Consider the following 19,979-nt stretch of genomic DNA (forward strand, 5'->3'; position numbering starts at 1 on the left):
TCCCCCTTACCCGGGTGACACAAATGTCCAGACGACGAAGGAAAGGCGGTGGAGAGCAGTAGCAGGAGCTAAACATGCTGAAAGTGCCTCAGTCTGGCTCGACTACTTCAGAGCCCCCGTGGTTCGTGCAGGTGGTTGGACCCCTCGGTGCATCGCAGGAAAATCACCCTGATCGCGGGAGGTGGTTTGATTCTTGGGCGAAGGCGGTGACGGCAATGTGAGCAATTAGCCCGTCGCGGGAGAAATCGGACCCGTGATCCCCCTTCCCCAGCTTTGTGGCCAGCCCAGTGCAAGCGGCGATCTTCACCTTCCCACCTTCCCACTCACCGCCCTCGTTCATTCGGCGAGGATTTGATAAGCAGCTACTGTAAGCCAGCCTTCGAACTGTCCCCTGCCCTCAAGGGATCTGTGGAGGCTAGAGATAAGAAGAGAGGCAGTCCAGTTCCAGCACAGCGTGAGATAGGAGATGGCGGGAGGGGCCCCGGCTACCGAGGAAGCCAGGGGCGGTGGGGGCTTCATCAGAATTTCGGGTTCAGAGAAGGTTTGTTGGATGCAGAGATTTTGAGACCAAAGCCTGGAAGTTGAGTAGAAGCCGCCCGGGTAAAGAAGTCTGGGAGGGAAGGACAGTGAGGGGCTGGGCAAGGGGCTGTCTGGCTGGGTATCAGGGACATCTTGGGGTCTGGCTCAGGCCTGGCAGGGTGCTGATATCTTTTACCGATATGGCGGACACAGGAGTTGCACATTTGAGGGAGAAGAAATGATTGTAGTGCAGAATGTCAAATTTGGGATGCTTCTAAATCAGCCAAATGGAAGCATCTAGAGCTGGGTCTGGCGCTCAGAAGGCCAGAGAGCCCCTCCACATACACTTTTCTGACCGGGTACTTGACATCGCAAGCTTAACACGTCCAACACTGGCCTCTTGAGTTTTCTCCCTCGTGCGCTTCTCCACCCACAGGCTTCGTTGTCCCTGTCCAAGACATTATCCATCCATCTGGCAGCACAGGCTGAACCCTGGATTCTTCCAGAGACCTCCCTGACCTTCAGCCCCACATCCAGCCCTTCGCCCAAGCCTGAGTCCACTTCCAGGGTAGATCTAGAATCCCCCATTTCTCTAGCTGTTGGCCACTACCGCTTGGTCCACGCTACCATCTTCTCTCACCCGAATTGCTGTAATGGCCTTTCTCCAGCTCTCCTGTCCACCTCTAATTCATTCTCCACAAAGCAACCTGAGTTGCCTTTTTAAGAAATCAAATTACATGACTTTTTTCCTCCCTGAATCTTTCCATAACTTTCCATTGCAGTAGCTCTGATGAGCCAGGATGGCTCCCTCTCCAACTCTGTCTTGTCTGTCACTCTGGCCTTTTCCCAGGACCTCAGTTGTCTGTCAGGGTGTTTCTGCCTCAGGCCTTTTGCACATTACTGTCCTGAATCTGGCTCCTTAAACTGCCCCCCCTCGCCACCAGATCTCAGGTTCGATGTGTCTCCCTCCAAGCGGTCTTTCCTGACCCCCTCCCCCCAGCCTGAATCTGGCCTCCCTGGTTGTTCTCTCTCCTAGTACCTGGCTCTTGTGCCTCAGAGCAACTATCCCAATTTGCATTTCTCGTCAGTTGGGTCTCATTTTGTTAAATGCCTGGCTCAGTGCCTCAACTGAATCAGACCCGTCTCCCCTTTTTATAACAAACGCGTCTCCGTTCCTCATCCTCAAATGAAATCTACAGACGGCGTGTTCTGTACACACCATTTGAAATCAGTGTAACATCTTACGCTATGAAGGAGAATAAAAAGGAAAGCGATTCACAATAAAACTATTTATTTCGGTATTAAATTCGTAAGTTCCCAGGGCTAAGTGCTCCACAGATCACAATAAGTAGTCAGAGGCCGACACCTACAGGGGAATGACCGTGACCGCCCCGCTATCCAGGTTGACGAGCGTAATTGCGGTTTACTGGCGGTTGCACGCGAAGAGTGATATTGCCAGCGGTGTGCCGTTTTCTACAATGGTCAGCAACTCCTATAATGTTTTGAACAAAATATAGTACAAGTCTTCCTTTCTTCTACAGTTTGCACTGAAATCACCTTCCTAGAAAATTCATGAAAACCGTGCAACAAATACTTTGTGCTTTTATCTACAACAGAGTTAGGCCCTAGATTCGGGTAATTCTGAAAGGGTCTTTCACGTTCATCAACGCCTGGCAGCACACTCGCCAGTCCTGCGGGACCTGGGACCCTTTTTCATTACGCAGGTTATAGAGCACGCTGGCTCCCATCCCTAAAGGCCCGTCGAGGTCCCCCATTCATGTTGACAATAGCAACACCCCCACATCAAAAGCTCCCCCGACCCGACGTGGAGCAGTAGTGCCCGAGCTGAGAGGCACCTGCCTTCCCTCCGTTATCCTGCGAGCTCATGAGGCCCGAGTCCGTGTCTGTTTTTCGCCGTAGGCTACCCAGTGCCCAGCGCCTCGCCGCTGGATACTTGGTGGGGCAAATGAATGAGCAAGTATCCCACCTCCATGCAATTTGGGCAGAGGAAACCCGAAAAGGAGTATCCTGCATGGAAGTGTGCCCCGACCTTTACCTTCTTTCTGCACGCCTGAGGCCAGCCGACCTCCGTCTCCGGGAAAGAGACGTGTAATCATAGCTGCAGACAATGTAGAATTTCGGCTCTAAATCCTTTACAACAAGGGAAGTCATCTCACTGCACAAAAGAAATCGCACCCGCTCTGAAGTTGTGGGGTGTCTTTTTTTGGAAAGCCAGGCGTGTGTGCTGAAGAGCTCAAAACACTTGACCGGCTCGCTCATTTATCTTCCCATGTGTAGGCTATATTTATTCTCCCGTCACAGATGGGGAAATGAAGCTCGCCGAAGGGCCATATTTAGCTAAGTCTTGATCCTCTGCCTCGTGGGGTCAGTGCAGATAAAACAGAATCTTGAAGCTCGATTTTTAGCCAGCAGTGGAAACCTCCTCCCACATTACATCTGTGACTGGGGCTGCCCCCAAGGGCGAGAAGCGTTGGGCTGAGTATCCTGAACCGTGGGATGTGGCCATCCAGTGCAGGCCTCTCCCTCGGGAGGGGAGGAAGTGTTGGTTCGCAAGGACGCGGTCAGACAGAGCGCTGTCTTCCCGCTACCCCACGCCTCATTTTCTCTCCTCTTTCTCCAGCCCATCTGAACAGGACTTAGGATCAGTCAGGCGGTCAAAAGGGAGATAGGGATGTAACACAGAACAGAGATCCGGTTCACTAGCTCTCAAATAATCGTGAAATTAATTGGAAGACTGACTTATTATGAACCAAAATACACGAAGATGACAGGTGTCAAAAGTTAGAAGCCAACCCCTCAACTTCAAGGATTTTTTACTAACAGCTTCTCAGGCCAGTGATCTGTAAATACCACTTCACGACCGAACTAAAGATCAAAAAATACTACTACTATTAAAGCCAAATACTTGGAGACCTTTTGAAAACATTGACCTCTCGGGAATTTATAGCCCTTTAACAAAATTCTTTCTCCTCCCCCAGTGCTCTTTAGTTTCAGGAGAGGGTGGGCAAGTCCAGTAACCTCATCAGCGATGCTTGTTGAACCAATTTAACAAAACGCTCCCCAAAGGGACCCAACCCAGCTTCCTTGAAAAACAGAGTTATTTTTAAGGGGCAGGGTTGGGGGGGACTGAAAAGTGGTGTTTTCATTTCATAGAGTTAAATGCAAAAGGAACTCAAAAGGTGACCCAAAAACTACACAAAGGAGACGGGGCTTCACAGACTAGTATTATGGAGAATTACCGCAGAAGTGGTTGTAAGTTGGATTTTTGACAAAACACTTTTCATCTTCAGCAGCTAGCTGCCGTGCACGTGGCCTCTTGGCTTCGGGAGGGCGCCCTTTGCGGGGTGGAGCGTTCCCAGAGCCATGCCTGATACCTATTTTGGGCTTCTTACTAGAAACAGATGTTCGGCTAGAGATTGCTACTGTGCACTTTGGAAGTGACAGAGTGGCCCCTTCCCGTTCCACAAGCCACCAGTCGCAAGGGCCATTCTTACTTGGTCGTCTTAACGTTTCATCTATCTCCTAAAGGAGTCAGAAGCTGTTCTAGACTTCGGACACCTGGGGCTTGTCTGTTAAAGAATTATTTTGCTGTGGTCCCACTTTTTCTCACGATAGGTTGTGACAGAGGAAGACTCTTGTAGGTGTTGATAAATGACTGTTTCCTAAATCGAACTAACATCCCGGATGGTTTGGCGGTGTAATCCATTCTTAGAGCCCTTGAGAGCCTTCAGAGCATTTGTCCCTGACATTCTCCCAGTGTGTGCACAGAGACACTAAGCCTCTAAGAGAGAAGTGAGTTGACCAAAGCCACGTGGCTGGCGGGTCGTGTCTGTGCCAGTCCTTTGCATTCGGTAAGGCACGACTCGAAGCTGCCTCTCCTGAGTCTTGTCTTAGCATCGCCTCATTTCCGTAACTCTTAGTATTTACCCCGTTCTGACTTGGGATGAAGTGTCCGCCCACGTTTGTCTCCCTTACCGTGAACCCCCTCTGAGCAGAGACTGTTAGAAATGTTTGTGTCGGGGCGCCTGGGTGGCACAGCGGTTAAGCGTCTGCCTTTGGCTCAGGGCGCGATCCCGGCGTTCTGGGATTGAGCCCCACGTCGGGCTTTTCCGCTGGGAGCCTGCTTCTTCCTCTCCCACTCCCCCTGCTTGTGTTCCCTCTCTCGCTGGCTGTCTCTATCTCTGTCAAATAAATAAATAAAATCTTAAAAAAAAAAAAAAGAAATGTTTGTGTCTCTCTCCACCTATCAGATTCTTCCTCTTCGGTGCTGGACTTCTGCGTGTGGCACCCCGGTGTCGTCTTCTAGGCTGTGGCCTTGAGGTCCACAGAGCCCCGGTGAGGCCCACAGGCCCGTCGTGCACACCACTGCCCATGGGAGCTTGTTGCCTTTTTTTTGACATACAGCTATGAGAGAGCTTTGCACATGCAATAGGGTGTTTTACAAATCAGATATGATCTGAATCTTGTCTTCATTGCCCTGATGATTGCACTGAGCACCATTCTGGGCACACAGTAGGTGCTTATTAATGTTTCTTGGTTGAAGCATTTACATATTCCATCTGCTCTAGTTTATCCGTTTCTTTCTTAATCGTATATGACTATCTTTTTTTTTTTTTAAGATTTTATTTTTAAGTAATCTCTACCCCCAACGTGGGGCTCGAACTCACAACCCTGAGATCAAGTGTCGCATGCTCCACTGACTGAGCCCGCCGGGCGCCCTATGACTATCGTTTTCTATGTATACATCCTGAATTCCCAACCGAGCTCCAAGCTCCAGAGGGGACCGTCATTTCCTTTCTGCGTGGGTGTCCTTGGAACATCTCCCATGCGCTCTGGGCTCCGTGCATCTTGGCTGATTGAGTGAAGGGATCAGCGTGTGGTAGCCTGCCAGCTAATGAGCACGGCCGGGCCCACCCCGTCCACTGTGGGTGGTTTTGCTTCAGCTGTATGTTTTGGGGAGGTATTTTAAATAGGCACACACTTGCTAAAAACATGGATTTTACACAGAATTCACAAAAGGAGGAGGGAGCTCCCAGGTCCACAGGAAGGGGTCCGAGGTGGTGCGGAAGTAGGGGCGGTCACAGGCACAGGTGCCCGAGCTGTCTGAGAAGAGGGGTCTCCCGACCGATGGGCGTTTGCTGCAGTTCCCGGTTTCCTGTCGGGGCCCGTTTCTTCAGGCCCTTCTTGTTGGCGGACTCTGGCCAGGTTGTAAGAGTGTGATGGTTTCCAGGGGCTAAAGTTGCCGTCATCACAGATCAAAGACTCTTAACAAGAATGGAGAAGCTCTCAGAACACAGTTTTGAAAAATTGGTAGCTCTGGGGCACCTGGGTGGCTCAGTCTTCAGGTTAAGCCTCTGCCTTCAGCTCAGGTCATGATGCCAGGGTCCTGGGATCGAGTCCTGCATCGGGCTCCTTGCTCAGCGAGGAGCCTGCTTCTCCCTGTCTGCCACTCCCCTGCTTGTGCTCTCTCTCTCTCTCTCTGACAAATCTTTAAAAATAATTGGTAGCTCTGGTACTTCACCAGTTGGGTAAAGAAGTTAAAGTTGTTACTAAGCCGGCCAACAATCGTGTTGACCCAGCTTACCATAGATTTCATGGTTTTGATGTTAAGACAGTTGTCTTTAATACACTTTTCTCTACTCCTGAGAAGTTTCCACTGACCATGCAGAAATATTTAAATATCTACCTTTTTAAAACATTTGAACTAAAACATAATGGATTAGGTCATTTAGGAGGATGCTAGAAGCGGCTCGGAGGCGTTCTGACTTCGGTTAAGTGGCTACTTAAAAGCAAGGGCTGTTACTCCACATTCACCTCCCTTTGTGTCACCAAATGTCAGGTGTAAAGCTGGAGATGAAAGGCGCTGTTCGCTTCGGCCTGTGTCTCCCCCAAATGCAGATCTTCACTGCACGTGAAGTTCACCCGGGGTCCTGCGCGATGGGCATAAACAGTGGCACACCGTGGTACAGGGTGCAGCATGCTCAGGGGATAATTGCCTTTTTTTAATTTGCTATCTATTATTGGACTTCTAATTACTCAGGCTGAATAGAGGCAGAAAGGTCTCCTTCTTACAATACCTGCCAGTTATTTAGCCACAGATAAGAGGCAGACGTTCATTTTTAATAGTTCCGACATAAGAAGTAACACAGCCTTCCAAGGAGTTGTAAACATACTTGTCTTTTTTTGGGTTTTTTTTATAACCTCAGGCCATCACAGTGTAATTACTCCGACAAAATCTGCAATTTAACAAGTGTCTAGAAATGATTAGTCTTATTTCCTTCTTATGTGCCCACATGTCTCTCTTTGAGGAAAGTCTATATTAGTTATGGTTATGAAAGGAATCTGTACAACAGGCTTACGTTCTATGGAATGGAATATTTGTGTTACTGTTATTAAGCATTTCTAGAGGACTTTGCATTCATTTACTCTTCATTTCTTGTAATCCCTTTCTAGAGAAAGAGTGCACATTCTATTTCCCCAATGAGGTAATTTGCTTGAAAAGTAAAATTTTCATTAAAAAATTTAATTTGATTTTCTTTCTCTCTCTCTGTTTTTTGGTTACATTTTAAATAGTCTTCAGGCTCTTGAGTTCCAAAGTGACTAATTAGCACCATGGTAATATAGCATTCTCTTTCATTGATCTGAAAATTATACTGTCCTCAAGAGACCTCAGTTCGATTTGTGTATTTTGGTGCCAGTGGAGAAAATGTTATTTCTTACAAAAGAGTTTCTTCTCTGCGGCGCGAGAGAGCTGCGAAGCCAGCCCTGGTGTGAGACAGAGGGGACCGTGCGTGGATTTGCAGAGGAAAAGGAGAATCGGTTTCCCCTGGGATGAAGGATTTATGTTAAAGCGCCGGGAGAATTCTTTGCATGTGCCTGGCACGAAGCCGAGTGCCTTTGTTGCATGATTTCATTATTCCTCAGGATCCTATGAGATAGTATCCTCGTTTCTCATCCTCTGAAAATGGGCTATCTAAATATGGAAGAGGAGAGATTTCTAACCAGAGCACCCACCCATTCACTGCCTGGCCACGCGGAGCACACGTGTGCTCGGGAGCCTAGGGTTGCCGGTAGAACGCGCAGATCGCCGCCGCCCGTGCTTCCCCTCGTGGCCATGCGGTTGGAAATAGGCAGCAGAGTAGAAAGTTTATTTATTCCCTGCACCCATCCTACTGCAGAACACTCAAACGAAATTGTAAAAACGTGTTACATTTTTTTTCATAGTAGCCCTCGTAAAGTCACTGGCTGGGGTACAATGTGTTCCACACCCACGCGACCTGATTTCTTCATTCATGAACACCATTCATGAACGCCAGAGCACTGCTTTCTTCAAAACCAGTTAGAGGGCCCCTGTTTTAAAAATAAAGGGTAAAGAAAACTGGGGACGGCATTTCCCCTCTTGTCCTGTAATATTGCCAGCACCTGAGAATCCAGACTGGAGTTTGCTTTTTGGAAGCATCACAGGAAAACAGAAGGGTTAACTCCCAAGTCAAGAGTTTGAGACTTGAATACACTTGGGTTGAACATTCTCTTAAGAAAAATGTCAGGGGGCACCTGGGTGGCTCAGTCGGTTAAGTGGTTAAACGTCTGCCTGCGGCTCAGGTCATGATCTCAGGGTCCTGGGATCGAGCCCCGTGTGGTGCTCCCTGCTCAGCGGGGAGTCTGCTTCTCCCTCTCCCTCTGCTGCTCAGCTTGCTCGTGCTCTCTCTCTCCCTCTTAAATAAATAAAATCTTTTTTTAAAGAAAAGGAAAAATGTCAGAAGATGATATGAAAGGAAAATTGTCCCTCGAGAGAAATGCTACGGCTGAGCGGTGAGCGGAAGGTGTCTTTAATACCCCTTCAGTTCTGCATTCATGCGGTTTTAGCCGTGAAGGGGTGGTGGCCAAGGTGAAGAATAAAGCTTCTCTGAAACCAGAGGAGAATCCAACCGCGACAAAAATGGAGCCCTGACTGTTCACTCACCAGAATGGAAATAAGCAGAATATTGGTGTCATAGAAAGTAGTCTAAGCAAAATAGAATCTTTTGCCTTTTGTGATGGAGAGATCCTGAAACAGCCACTGATAGGACAGTCCTTCTGTGGAATTCAAAGCAGCAGTTTAAAATTATATGGTAATCGAGGGGCGCCTGGGTGGCTCAGTCGGTGAAGCGTCTGACTCTTGGTTTCAGCTCAGGTCGTGATCTCAGGGTTGTGAGATCGAACCCCGTGTCGGGCTCTGTGCTCAGGGGGGAGTCTGCTTTTGTCTGTCTCCCTTTGCCCCTCCCCCCACTGTCTCTCCCTCTCTAAAAGGAATAAATAAACCTTTAAAAAAAATAAAATTAGATAGTAGTCTAACGTGTTCTCGTTTGGAAAGCGCTCCAGGAGATACTGCGGGATGCAGAACAACACGGATCGCTTGATCTCTTCCGTGTACAGGTGTTTGCCTCTGTACAGTTGTAGGTTTATACATGCAGAGAAAAAGCACTGGAAAGGTACACCTGAAAAGACCTACCTTTGGGGGAAGGAAGTGGAAACTGAAGTGGAGAGGGGTATTTTTGTGCATTTACTCTTTCTGTTTCTATCTTTAAACTTGCACGCATGCGTAATTAAGAAAACAGTATCGACAGGGAAAGCAGCGATTTAAGGTCTCCGTGAAACGTATAGTGGTTAAGGGGTAGGTTCTGGAGTAAAACTGTCAGGGTTCGGACCCCGTCCCCTTTCCCCTGGTGGTACAGCCCACAGGCTATTTAACTTCTGTGCCTCCTTTTCCTCGAGCGGAAAACAGGGATAATGGTACTCACGTCATGTGGCTGTTCCGCGGACAAGCTAAGGAATGCAGGGGAGCGGTCTGGCTCACGACCCGGCGCGCAGCACACAGTCAGCATCTGTCAGTCATTACAAACTAGGAGTCAGCTGCCAGCTTTAATCAATTCGTTGTGCAAATGTCTCAGTTCAAAATGTTTCTAGGGCAGCTTTAGTAATCACGATGTATTTCCTCCAAGTTTCCTTGTGGCTGTGAATGATACGGTCATATTCTCCCGCCGGTAACCTCAGAAGGAAGAATAAGGGGCACAAATGGAATGATCTCGTTTCCTGTAGAGGGCCGCGCCTTCTGCTTGTGGAATCTTCCTGACTTTGCTTTTTCGACCCTGTAACCCTCACACACCTGTTATTTGTCAACGGAAGAGATGGGACTAACGAGGTTTTTCTCTCTTCCTTAGGAAGATTATGATCGTCTGAGGCCTTTATCTTATCCAATGACTGATGTCTTCCTTATATGCTTCTCTGTGGTAAATCCAGCCTCATTTCAAAATGTGAAAGAGGAGTGGGTACCGGAACTGAAGGAATACGCACCAAATGTACCCTTTTTGTTAATAGGAACTCAGGTACGTCTGCTTTGATTTTACCCATTTACGAAGTCTCTTTGGCCCATCTCGTGGCGTCGCTTTCCGACAGATCGTCCTAAGGTTTAGCAAATGATATGCATGTTTAATCTCAATTGCAAGTTATAGTACATTTTATTTATTATGAAAAGTAAGAATTTGGGAAAAGTAGTGCCAAAGGAAAGCAATCACACCAGTTGGTTTTTTAAAGTGAAGTTCATCTGTTTAATCGTTTCTTTGGTATGTGGGATTAAATGGGGCTACGTGCTTTGATTTATCTTTCAAGACTTGTAACATTACGGGACATTCTTGACCTTTCTTGATTAGATCGATCTCCGAGATGACCCCAAAACTTTAGCAAGACTGAATGATATGAAAGAAAAACCCATTTGTGTGGAACAAGGACAGAAACTAGCAAAAGAGGTAACGGAACCTTTACAGAACGTAAAAATAAGTGTAAAAGCAGCTTGGGTGATGATAGAAGCTAACATTTTCTGTGCGCTTACTGTATGCCAGGCACTGTGCTGAGTGCTGTACATGCATTCTCTCATTTAATCCTCGCACCTACTCGGGTGGGTCTGACTTGACAAACGGGGCCTTGGCGATGTCAGGTTAATGTGTCAGGTCCCGTAGGTGATAGACGGCAGAGCTGGGTTGCAGGGAAGGCCTGACCGCAGAGCCCAGGCACTCACACTTGCGCGACACCGCCAATAATATCTTCCTTGTAAGTTACCCGTAGAAAGAGGCATTAGAAAAGGCCCTTTTAAATCTCTTAAACGTTTCTCCTGTGCCAAAGCACGGAGTAGGTGGTGGAATGGCTTATGGGTTTCAATCTGCAGTTAAAACCAAAAAATGATAGCTAGGTTTGAAAAGAAATGTGTTGAATTTTCTTCCAATCCTTTTATGAAAGATAGAAAATATTAGCATTCTAAAAAATATACCACTGTGACATGTACAAAACTTTTAACTTCTGTTCTCCCTTGGGCTGAAGCTAGGCTTACTTTTCTCTCACTTTGGCCCTAACATGATTGGATTCTATTTTTTTACATGTGACTTTAATAGGACTTCTATGGAAACAGAATCTAATATTAGGTCTTTTTAAATGTACTATCAGGAGGCAGAAGAAAGCGAGAAAACTTTTTGGAGGACAGTTTTTCCTAAAACAAAAGACAAATAGCTTCGCTAACAAATAGTGTTAGAAATTCCTTGTGTTCAATTTCATGATCTCAGGGAGCGAAGGAATTTCTAAAATGTCATAGGGTTAAATTGGTAAATAAAAATATTGGTGATTTAACTACGTAAAAGTCTGATACATCAAATGCCAGAGATACAATTGAAAGTCACAAAACAAACTTGACACGTATGGCTGAAAATAACACGTATGGGTTAATATACTCAGAATACAGGAGTTCCTTGCATATAAATTAATCAGAAAAGACATCTATACCCCAATAGAAAAATGGGCTAAGAACATCAATGGAAAATTGGCCAAAAAATACAGATTGCCATTGAATATAGGAAATATGTCCCAAGTCCTTAGTAGTCAAATGTAAGTTCAGTTTCCGCATATAAAATTGGCAAAAAAAAGAGAGAAATTAATTATAATAGCCACTGTTCCAGGGGTGCAAAGAAATGGGTACTCTCTTGTATTGTTGGTCATTGAGTAAAAGCTACCTTGATAATATGCAAAAGCCTTAAAGTCATGCCTTTTGATCAGGCAATTCCATTTGTAGGAATTTATCTTTAAAATAGGATTACAGATGTGCTTAAAGAGACAGCTACAAAGTTGCTGCATTGTTAGCAACAGAAAAAAAAAAAGCCCCTGCATCTATTAAAAATTTATACTAACACAGCTATTGAGATGTTTATGTTTATTATGTAGTTTAAGGGGGGAAAAAGTGGTTGCAAAACACTAGGCTCCCACTTGTAGGCCTGTTGGCAGCATTTGGGGTGGTGGGTTCCTTCTTAAAATCCTTTCACCTGGCCACCTTGCTTGCCCTCTCCTCCATGTCTCAAGTCCCTGTGTCTGCGTGCTGGATGCCCCAGGTTCAGCACGCAGCTTCTGGAACCTTTCTTCTTCTGTAGCCACCCTCACTAGGTTTGAAAAGTCTGCCACTGAAGATCCCCAAATTTCTATCTCCAGCCTGACCGCTTCCCTAAACTCTGTTCCCCCAACAAGTCCATCTGGGTGCCTAAGCATCTAAAACTTAACATGTCCAAAACAGAATTCCTCATTTTACCCTCCGTGCCCGTCCTCCCAGTTACTCAGTGCAAACACCTTGAAATCACACTCGACTTTGCTCTCGCTCTCCTCCTGTGCAGGCAACCCTGCAGCAAAACCTCTTGTCCTACCTTCAGAACCTATCCAGCATCCCCCCGCTCCTCCCCGTCCGCTCCTCTCAATCCGGTCAGGCTCCCCCATCTCCAGCCTGGATTACCAGAACAGCTCTGACCCACCTTTCTGCTTCTGTCTGTGACCCCATGGCAGTCTGTTCTCAACACAGCAGCCTGACTGAGTCTTTAAAAATACAAGCTCGATCAGCTCGCTGCTCTGCTCAGAATCTTCCAGTGGCTCCCCAGCTAGTCCCAGAGGCCAGAGCCCTTACTCTGAGGCCTACAGACCCCTCACTGATTGTAGTCTAGGACCTCGCCTCCTTGCTGTGTCCCCGAAGATTCGTACCTTGGGGGCTTTGTACTTCTGCCCCTCCCTCTGCCTGGAGTGTTCTTCCCTATAGAATATTATTTTCTCACTCCTTCCAGGTCTCTGCTCAGATGTCACTTTCTCAGTGAGCCTGATCTGTCCCCACTCCCTATCTTCCTTCCCCAGTTGTCTCCACACCACATATTTCTTCTGACAGTCTACCTTTGGCAGCTCGTGGTCTTCTGCCTCTAAAATGTAAGCTTCTAGAGAGTCGGGGAGACTTCGTTTTGTTCCGTGCTGTATCCTCTCATGTGGCGAACAAGAATGGTCAGTGAATTTCCAGTGAATGGATGAATGGAGCCTCTCCTAGGGTAGAAGCCAAAGTTCTTACCCCCGCCTCAGGGCTGCCTCACCAGCGGGCCTCAGCACTTGCCGTTCCCTGCTGCTCCCTCTCTCCTGCTGTTCTGGCTTCCTTACCATTCCCTGAACACCCCACTCGTGCTCCCGCATCAGTGTCTTCCCATCTATGGCCCGTCTGCCTGGAAACTCTTCCCCTCGGTAGCCCCCACTGCTCACACCCCTTTGTTGAGAAGCTTCCCGCCTGTGTCCTGTGCACTCCCCCTCTCCCCGCTCTTGTGCTCTGAAGTGCACACCACCATCTGCTGTTCCCTTGGCGGGCCCCTCCCCCAGTACGATTTAAGGAAATGTAAGCATCACGCAGCAGGGCCTTTGGTTTTTTGCTCAGTTCTTTGACATTATCTCCAGCACCTAAAACAGTGCTTGGCATAGGGCAGGTAACCAGTGACTGATGAATGACATCAATTTTCATAGAGTAAGTATGGAAGGATACACACTTACTTTTTAGCTGGCTGTCTCTGGGTTTTATGAAGATGGATGACGATTTCACTCCTTCTGCATAGCTGTATTTTCTCATTTTCCTTATAATGGTGTGTTGTGTCATACCAGTTGTGTAAAAAAGATTTTATATGTTTATGATTTCTTTTTCTCCCTCCCAGATAGGAGCATGCTGCTATGTGGAATGTTCGGCTTTAACCCAGAAGGGATTGAAGACTGTTTTTGATGAGGCTATCATAGCCATTTTAACTCCAAAGAAACACACAGTAAAAAAAAGAATAGGATCAAGATGTATAAACTGTTGTTTGATTACGTGAGAAACATCTTCAGTGGCCAAGGAAACTGTCCATTTCTCTCAAAAAGCATCTGAAATGCTACAGCTATACCCAGACCTCTTATAAATAATGAAGCAGTTTAAAACTTGAAAGAAAACAAAAAAATCCTGTCCTCAGAATTCTATAAAATTCATTCAGAATGTTTCTTAAAGGTCCAAGAAGCGGCAAAGAGCATCTGAAGCCACAATCTATTATAAATACTTTATTTCAACTAGAAGGTACAATCTCTCAGGGGTTTCATAGTTTAAAAAGCTACAATCACACCATGTTGTAACTACATAAAAACCAGTGCTGTAAATGGGACTGCCTGGCTTAGACCATACACATTTCCGCACAGGCTTTATGGAATCTGCACAAAGAAATATCTTCTCCCTTTGCTCCAATTAATTGTTCTTGTATGTAAGTTGCTTTCTATTCCAGTATATCCAGAGTGGTGAAATCACAAGGCCAGCCACGTAGCCAAAGGTCGCTCCAAGCGTACAGGAGATGGGCCATACCTGAGGAGAGAATGTATGAGATCAAAAAAAGAGTAACTGTTTTATTATTACTTGAGCACAAGTTAAGTGTAACCTAACTATTTCTATATTAAAGCTTAATGTGCTTTCTTAAAGAATGCCGAAAGCGTAATAAGGTCATAACTGCGTTTATCATGAACACTAAACGTGTACACATCCTAGCTAATGTACATTCGACTGTAACAAGGCTTCTGGCAACTGTAGACTTAGTTTGATGCTCCCCAAACTGCATGAGATACACCCTAAAATTACAAATTAAAATTCTGGGTCAGACTTTGTCATAATCCTGGACTCGATACAGCTGTCTAAAGTAGTTGGCAATTTTGTCTTTTAATTTCCACCTTGGCTTATATATCAGATGACTTGAGACGTGTGTATGCTGACCAAACTACGAGAAACTTCAAGTAGTGCTAAAGAGAACAGACCTAGAATTTGAGCATGTTACATGGAATTTATAACAAAGCAACTGCTTCCCTAATAATACTGATGTTACCTTTCAGACACAGGTATTGGAACCATAGCAGAAGTTCTAGAACTACAACTTATGTAAACACCTAGAGTGTCAGTTTAATGAAACACTGGCTTCTAAATACCCGTTTTCTCCGGCCATATTACATTTTGCAATATGACATCAAGCAAGCCAGAAGTAAATAATGTTGATCTTTCATGCAAAGCAGTGCATGCTAGTGCCTAGGTGAAAGGGACTGCTTTAAAAAAAAAAAATTATGTTCATCTGTGAAGCTTATTTGGTATTCCGGAGCCTTTTCTAAACTTTCTCTGGGGGATCAGGCCACAGAACTGTGCTAGAGGTGAACCATCTTAATTACTAGTTCTGTAACCTAATTCAGCTTCCTTGTTTGGTCTGCTATGGATCTGCCTTGTTCCAAATGCCATGCAACAGACAATAGTGTTAGAGTTTCAATGTGAACAAATTAATGCAGTTCAGAGAAGCATAATCTAACCCATAAATTTTTCTCCAGCCTTTCCTACATTTAAACTTGCTGTTGACTAAATTATGATTTATTTATGTCTTTGGTGAGCTTCTGTTAATTTCCATGACTTGAGCTAATAGCTGTGTCTCTTGCACAGATTGGGTAATGGAACACTAAACTTTTATACTTGAAAATGACAGCCTTAAATGCTCATATCAGTCACAAATCTAGGATGTACTGTCTTGTATGTGAGCTTTGTAGAGATTTTTTAAAATATAAGCATCATCTTCCCCATTGAAGAGTGGAGAGTCTACTGAATAGTCAGGATCTTTCTCTCTGGACTGGACAGTGGATATCTTCCTTCTCCCAAAAAGTGATGGTTCGTATTAAGTACCATGGCCTTATGTGTGTGCAAATGGAATCTTTGTGTAACTTTCTCATTTAATTTGGGTCGATTAATTATTAGCTATTTTTAGATACAACTGAAAGGAATTGCATAAATCAATTAGTATATTAACTAAGTTGTCCAACACATGGTATAAAAGAATTAAGACAGTAAAGTATTATACATTAACAACTCGCCTTTGGGGATATGACAGGGATTTTTTTTTTCCTTCAAATTCACCTCTGAAACTTTTCATACTTGGTTTACTAGCCAATGAAAGTTAAAGTGTAGAATTTGATCTGCCCGACGAGAAATGGACTAGGAATCTGGAAACGCAAACTCTGGTGTCAGTGTTTCCTGCCTGGGCCTCAGTTTCTTCATCTATTAAACATGGGAGGTAGAAGGAGAGGACCTCCAGCGTCTCTCCCATTTATCAACTGTTATGATTCTCTTCTTTCTTATTCACAATATTCATCGTTGGACATTACCTTTTCAGCTGCGCATTCTTAAGATGGTAAAAATCCTGTACATAGATTATTAGAACTCTAAGCAAAGATGATTGTCTCATCGGAACCCGAGGTGCCTTAGGTACTCTACTGACCTTGATGGGGTTTGCAGTTTGCCCTTGCCTAGTAACAGCCTCTTCATCGCTTTGATTCCTTAGTATTTCTTTTTGCACTCAATTCTTCCTGCCACCCTAACTAAAAACCAAAGATTTGTTTTCTATTCATGAGCAGATTGTAGAAAAAATGCCTTATTTTCAGAAGCACGTCTTCATTAAAGACTTTAGTTTCAGCAGAAATTGAGACTAATCACTGGAACAACTAGTTCAAAGTAGTCAAGTATCTGGGAAATAGAATACTTCAAAAATATCTTCCTGACATGAATTTTGCTAGTCAATGCAAACACATTGCTTCAAATAAGGTCATGTATGAATGAACTTAAAAGAAACGTACAGTTATATATTTTTTTGCATATAATCCGTTCTGAAGTTCTTAAAAGTAATTTTAGGGGCTCCCTGAAATCTTATTCCTAATACTTTGCTAACTTGTACCCTTATTCTGTCTCTACAGTACATTTTAGGTTAGCCCATGTTGAATGATCTTATTTCCAATAAGGAGAGCCTGATTTAATGGTTTTTATTGTGAATTAGTTACTTTAGGCATTGCTTCCATTTGATTTTTAATTATTACTCTTAAGTACCAAATTAAATACTGGTTTGTTGGTTGTTGTTTTTTAAGTGATTGTTACTTTAACAGTGTCCCATCTTAACACATGGGGTTATAAATAAAATAATATGCATAGTTTACTATCTATGTAAAGCATTGAACTTCTTACCTTAGTAGTTTTTACTTAACACCCTATGTAAACATTTGGGATAATACTCATTCCTCTGTTTCTCATGCTGTGAGTCTGATCACCGGCCAACTGTGCGCACCTGCACTTTGTTAAAAGCGCATTGTCTGAGTGCAGCGAGAGTAATAATCCCTCATGCATCATAGGCAAATTCCAATTTGGGTCACTAAATTCTACTTGAATCACTTTGTAGTTTCAGTATGGCTCTTTGTTTCCCAACACACACACACACACACACACACACACACACACACACACACAGTCACAGGCACGCTCTTTGAACGGTTGCCATACTGCACCTCCCTCCAGTGGAAGACCAAGATGAGCTATTAGTTTAAACGTTGTGTCTAATAAGGGGTTAAGGCTTAGAACACTTGCTACTTATTCAGTTCGTAAGAAATCCATGCCATCAGCAAGCTAAAATGTTGGACTGGCTTTGAAGACTATTTGCTAGTGATGAATCAGGCTTTCCTGCCTGACTTTCGTGGAATAAGGAGCCCTTAACGGTGACACATTTTTTTAAAGGAGAATTTCTTCATGTAAGGGCAACCTTTCTGATTTTTTATTCCCAGGATAGGGAATGGCAAAAGGAGCAGCCGAAGGGAGTTGGGGGAGGCTGCCCGCTGAATTTCCTTTCATTTAAGGTTCTCATGTTGAATTTCCTACTAACCTTCTTAAAACTGCTTTAAAACATTTAAAACTACACATAATGGCAACAGATCTATTGGCTTTCTGAACCATCCTAGCTTCATCCTGCATTTTCATGATGAGATCTTGGGGTTTTTCCATTTAAAACTAGGTACTTGTCTTACACATAGAGATGTTTCTATTTAATATTCTTCATGCCACAAACAGGCTTAAAACAAAACCAACTGTGGTATCATCTACTGAAGACAATCCAACTGCAACGCCACAGACATTTCTCCCAATTACTGTCATCGGAGACGGCTACGTCTGGTCATCTTGTTTTACCGTCATCTGAGACGGCTACGTCTGGTCATCTTGTTTTGTTTAAGGCAAATAGAAAACTCAAAGACATTCATGTAAAGGAAGTCTTTCACAAGTGCTGACCACCAAAATGACCGTCTTCTTTTTATCCAGTTTTCTATAAATTTTTTTAACCACTAAATGGAAGGAAAAAAACCCCTGTTGTATGACAAAAGATAATTTACCATGCAAGTGGGGAAAATCATTACAATTACTGTTAAAAAACCTATTTTAAAAAACAAATGGCTACATCACATGAACAAAGTGTCTTGCTTAGAGTGCTACCATTATCCTTTCTCTAAACCAAATGACTCCTTACACTGTTTTTTCATCACTTAAACCAAAAAAGGTCAGTGTTCTCTTCAAATACTCAGCATTAAGAAAGGCCTAATATTATAGGGTCTGGGTACCTGGTACCAGCAATAAGTTGTGTTTCTCTCAGAAATAAAACAATTTCACCCTATTAAGCTAAAAACCAATTTCTCAATAAATAATATATAGATTTAACTTTGTATGTTTTCTCTGTTAAACAAATTCATGGTATTGCTGGTTGAAAAACATTTCAGTTTATACAAGCTTATTTTCCACCCGAAGACCACACCGCTCTCTTCCGATCAGGCATTACTGATGTATCTATGTAGTGCTGGGACTTTTCAAAGCATGTTCTAAGTAGTACAGAATAATGATTTAAGAATACTAATTTTTGTATTAGACTGGATTTGAGTCTCGGCTCTGCCATTTATTAAATACGTGACTGCGCACAAGTCACCTAACCTCTCTGTACCTTGGTTTCTCATCTGTGAAATGAGGAGCATCGTAAAACCCGCCTGACGGGGCTGCTGCAATGATTAAATGAGATAATACACTACGCAGCTCTTCGAACTATATCTATAATGGTATCTGGCACATAGTACCTGTGAGCTATAAATTGGTAATAATCTTTTAGTCCCTATTCCTAACAGACACATATAAGTTGTCATTAGAATCTAGACCACCACCATTCCCCAAACAGACCATCTCTAAAGCTGCTCCTATTAAAAAATTCCTCCCCAAATTTTAAGTTGTGGTTTAAAAAACTACATCTAGGGGCGCCTGGGTGGCTCAGTCACTTAAGCGTCCAACTCTTGATTTCGGCTAAGGTCATGATCTCAGGGTCGTGAGATCGACCCCCATGTCAGGCTCTGTGCCGAGGGTGGAGCCTGCTTAAGATTCTCTGTCTCCCTCTCCCTCTGCCCTATCTCCCCTTCTAAAAATAAATAAAAATAGATAAAAAGTAAAAATAAAAACTCCATCTAACAGGATTCATGTTTCCTTCTTGTCAAACGTGATCCATAGATTTTATACGTATTTATCATACCATTTCAGGCGCTCAAAGACCCCCATCTATAGACTCCTGGTTAAGAATCCCTGTATTCTTTATCACTCAACCCTAACAAGTATTTTTATTAACTGTTCTGATTGGTCAGAGTAATACAGTGACCCTCTAGATTTTGGTTCAGAATTTTAAGGATCAATTTCAGTAATGTAGACGGCATTTATTATGTGATTTGAGAGTAAACAGCTTAAATCCATTTTAATTATAATCTGCACAGTATTACTTGGGTTCCTTTACTATATATTAAATGCGAGTGGATTTTGAATCTTGTGCCGTCACGGAAATGATATCCCCGGGTTTCTGACACGACCATGTAACAGCCAGTTGGGCAGGTCAGTGAGTATGGCGGTTTATGAGCTACTGCGGGTTTCCTCAAATGAGGATGAGGTATTTGAAATCAGACGATGATTTCTCCTAAAGTTAGTTTCAGATAGTCAACGAAAGTTTTAAAATAATTGTACAAAAACATTAGGCTACTTTTAAAAACACTTCCTATTTCACTTACAAGCTTTACTTGGCTTTTCTGGGAAGTTGCACCGTCAGTGGAGACAATGAGCTGAGCTGCGGACCCGGGTCAGCCACTTACTGGCTGTGTGGCCTTGGCCAGATCACTCACCATCTGAGCCTCAGTTCCCCAATGTGCAAAACAGGGGTAATAGGACCTCTTGTACTTGAAATGTGGGGCCATTGTATTAC

At 44.1% G+C, this 19,979-nt stretch overlaps 2 protein-coding genes across 2 annotated transcripts in view; one reads left to right on the forward strand and one right to left on the reverse strand.

Annotated features, from left to right (window-relative positions):
- The window catches only part of RHOQ (ras homolog family member Q), a 40,628-nt gene extending 22,213 nt beyond the window's left edge, over positions 1 to 18,415 (forward strand). The window contains exons 3-5 of the mRNA XM_026486577.4: positions 9,741 to 9,905; positions 10,230 to 10,325; positions 13,560 to 18,415. Coding sequence (XP_026342362.1) covers positions 9,741 to 9,905; positions 10,230 to 10,325; positions 13,560 to 13,715 — 417 coding nt within the window. The 3' untranslated portion in view covers positions 13,716 to 18,415. The remainder of the gene's footprint in view (positions 1 to 9,740; positions 9,906 to 10,229; positions 10,326 to 13,559) is intronic.
- PIGF (phosphatidylinositol glycan anchor biosynthesis class F) overlaps positions 13,920 to 19,979 on the reverse strand; it is a 34,746-nt gene continuing 28,686 nt past the window's right edge. The window contains exon 6 of the mRNA XM_026486563.4: positions 13,920 to 14,230. Within this exon, the coding sequence (XP_026342348.1) occupies positions 14,117 to 14,230 (114 nt within the window). The 3' untranslated portion in view covers positions 13,920 to 14,116. The remainder of the gene's footprint in view (positions 14,231 to 19,979) is intronic.

Source organism: Ursus arctos, unplaced genomic scaffold (genome assembly GCF_023065955.2).
Source record: "Ursus arctos isolate Adak ecotype North America unplaced genomic scaffold, UrsArc2.0 scaffold_8, whole genome shotgun sequence".
NCBI lineage: Eukaryota > Metazoa > Chordata > Mammalia > Carnivora > Ursidae > Ursus > Ursus arctos.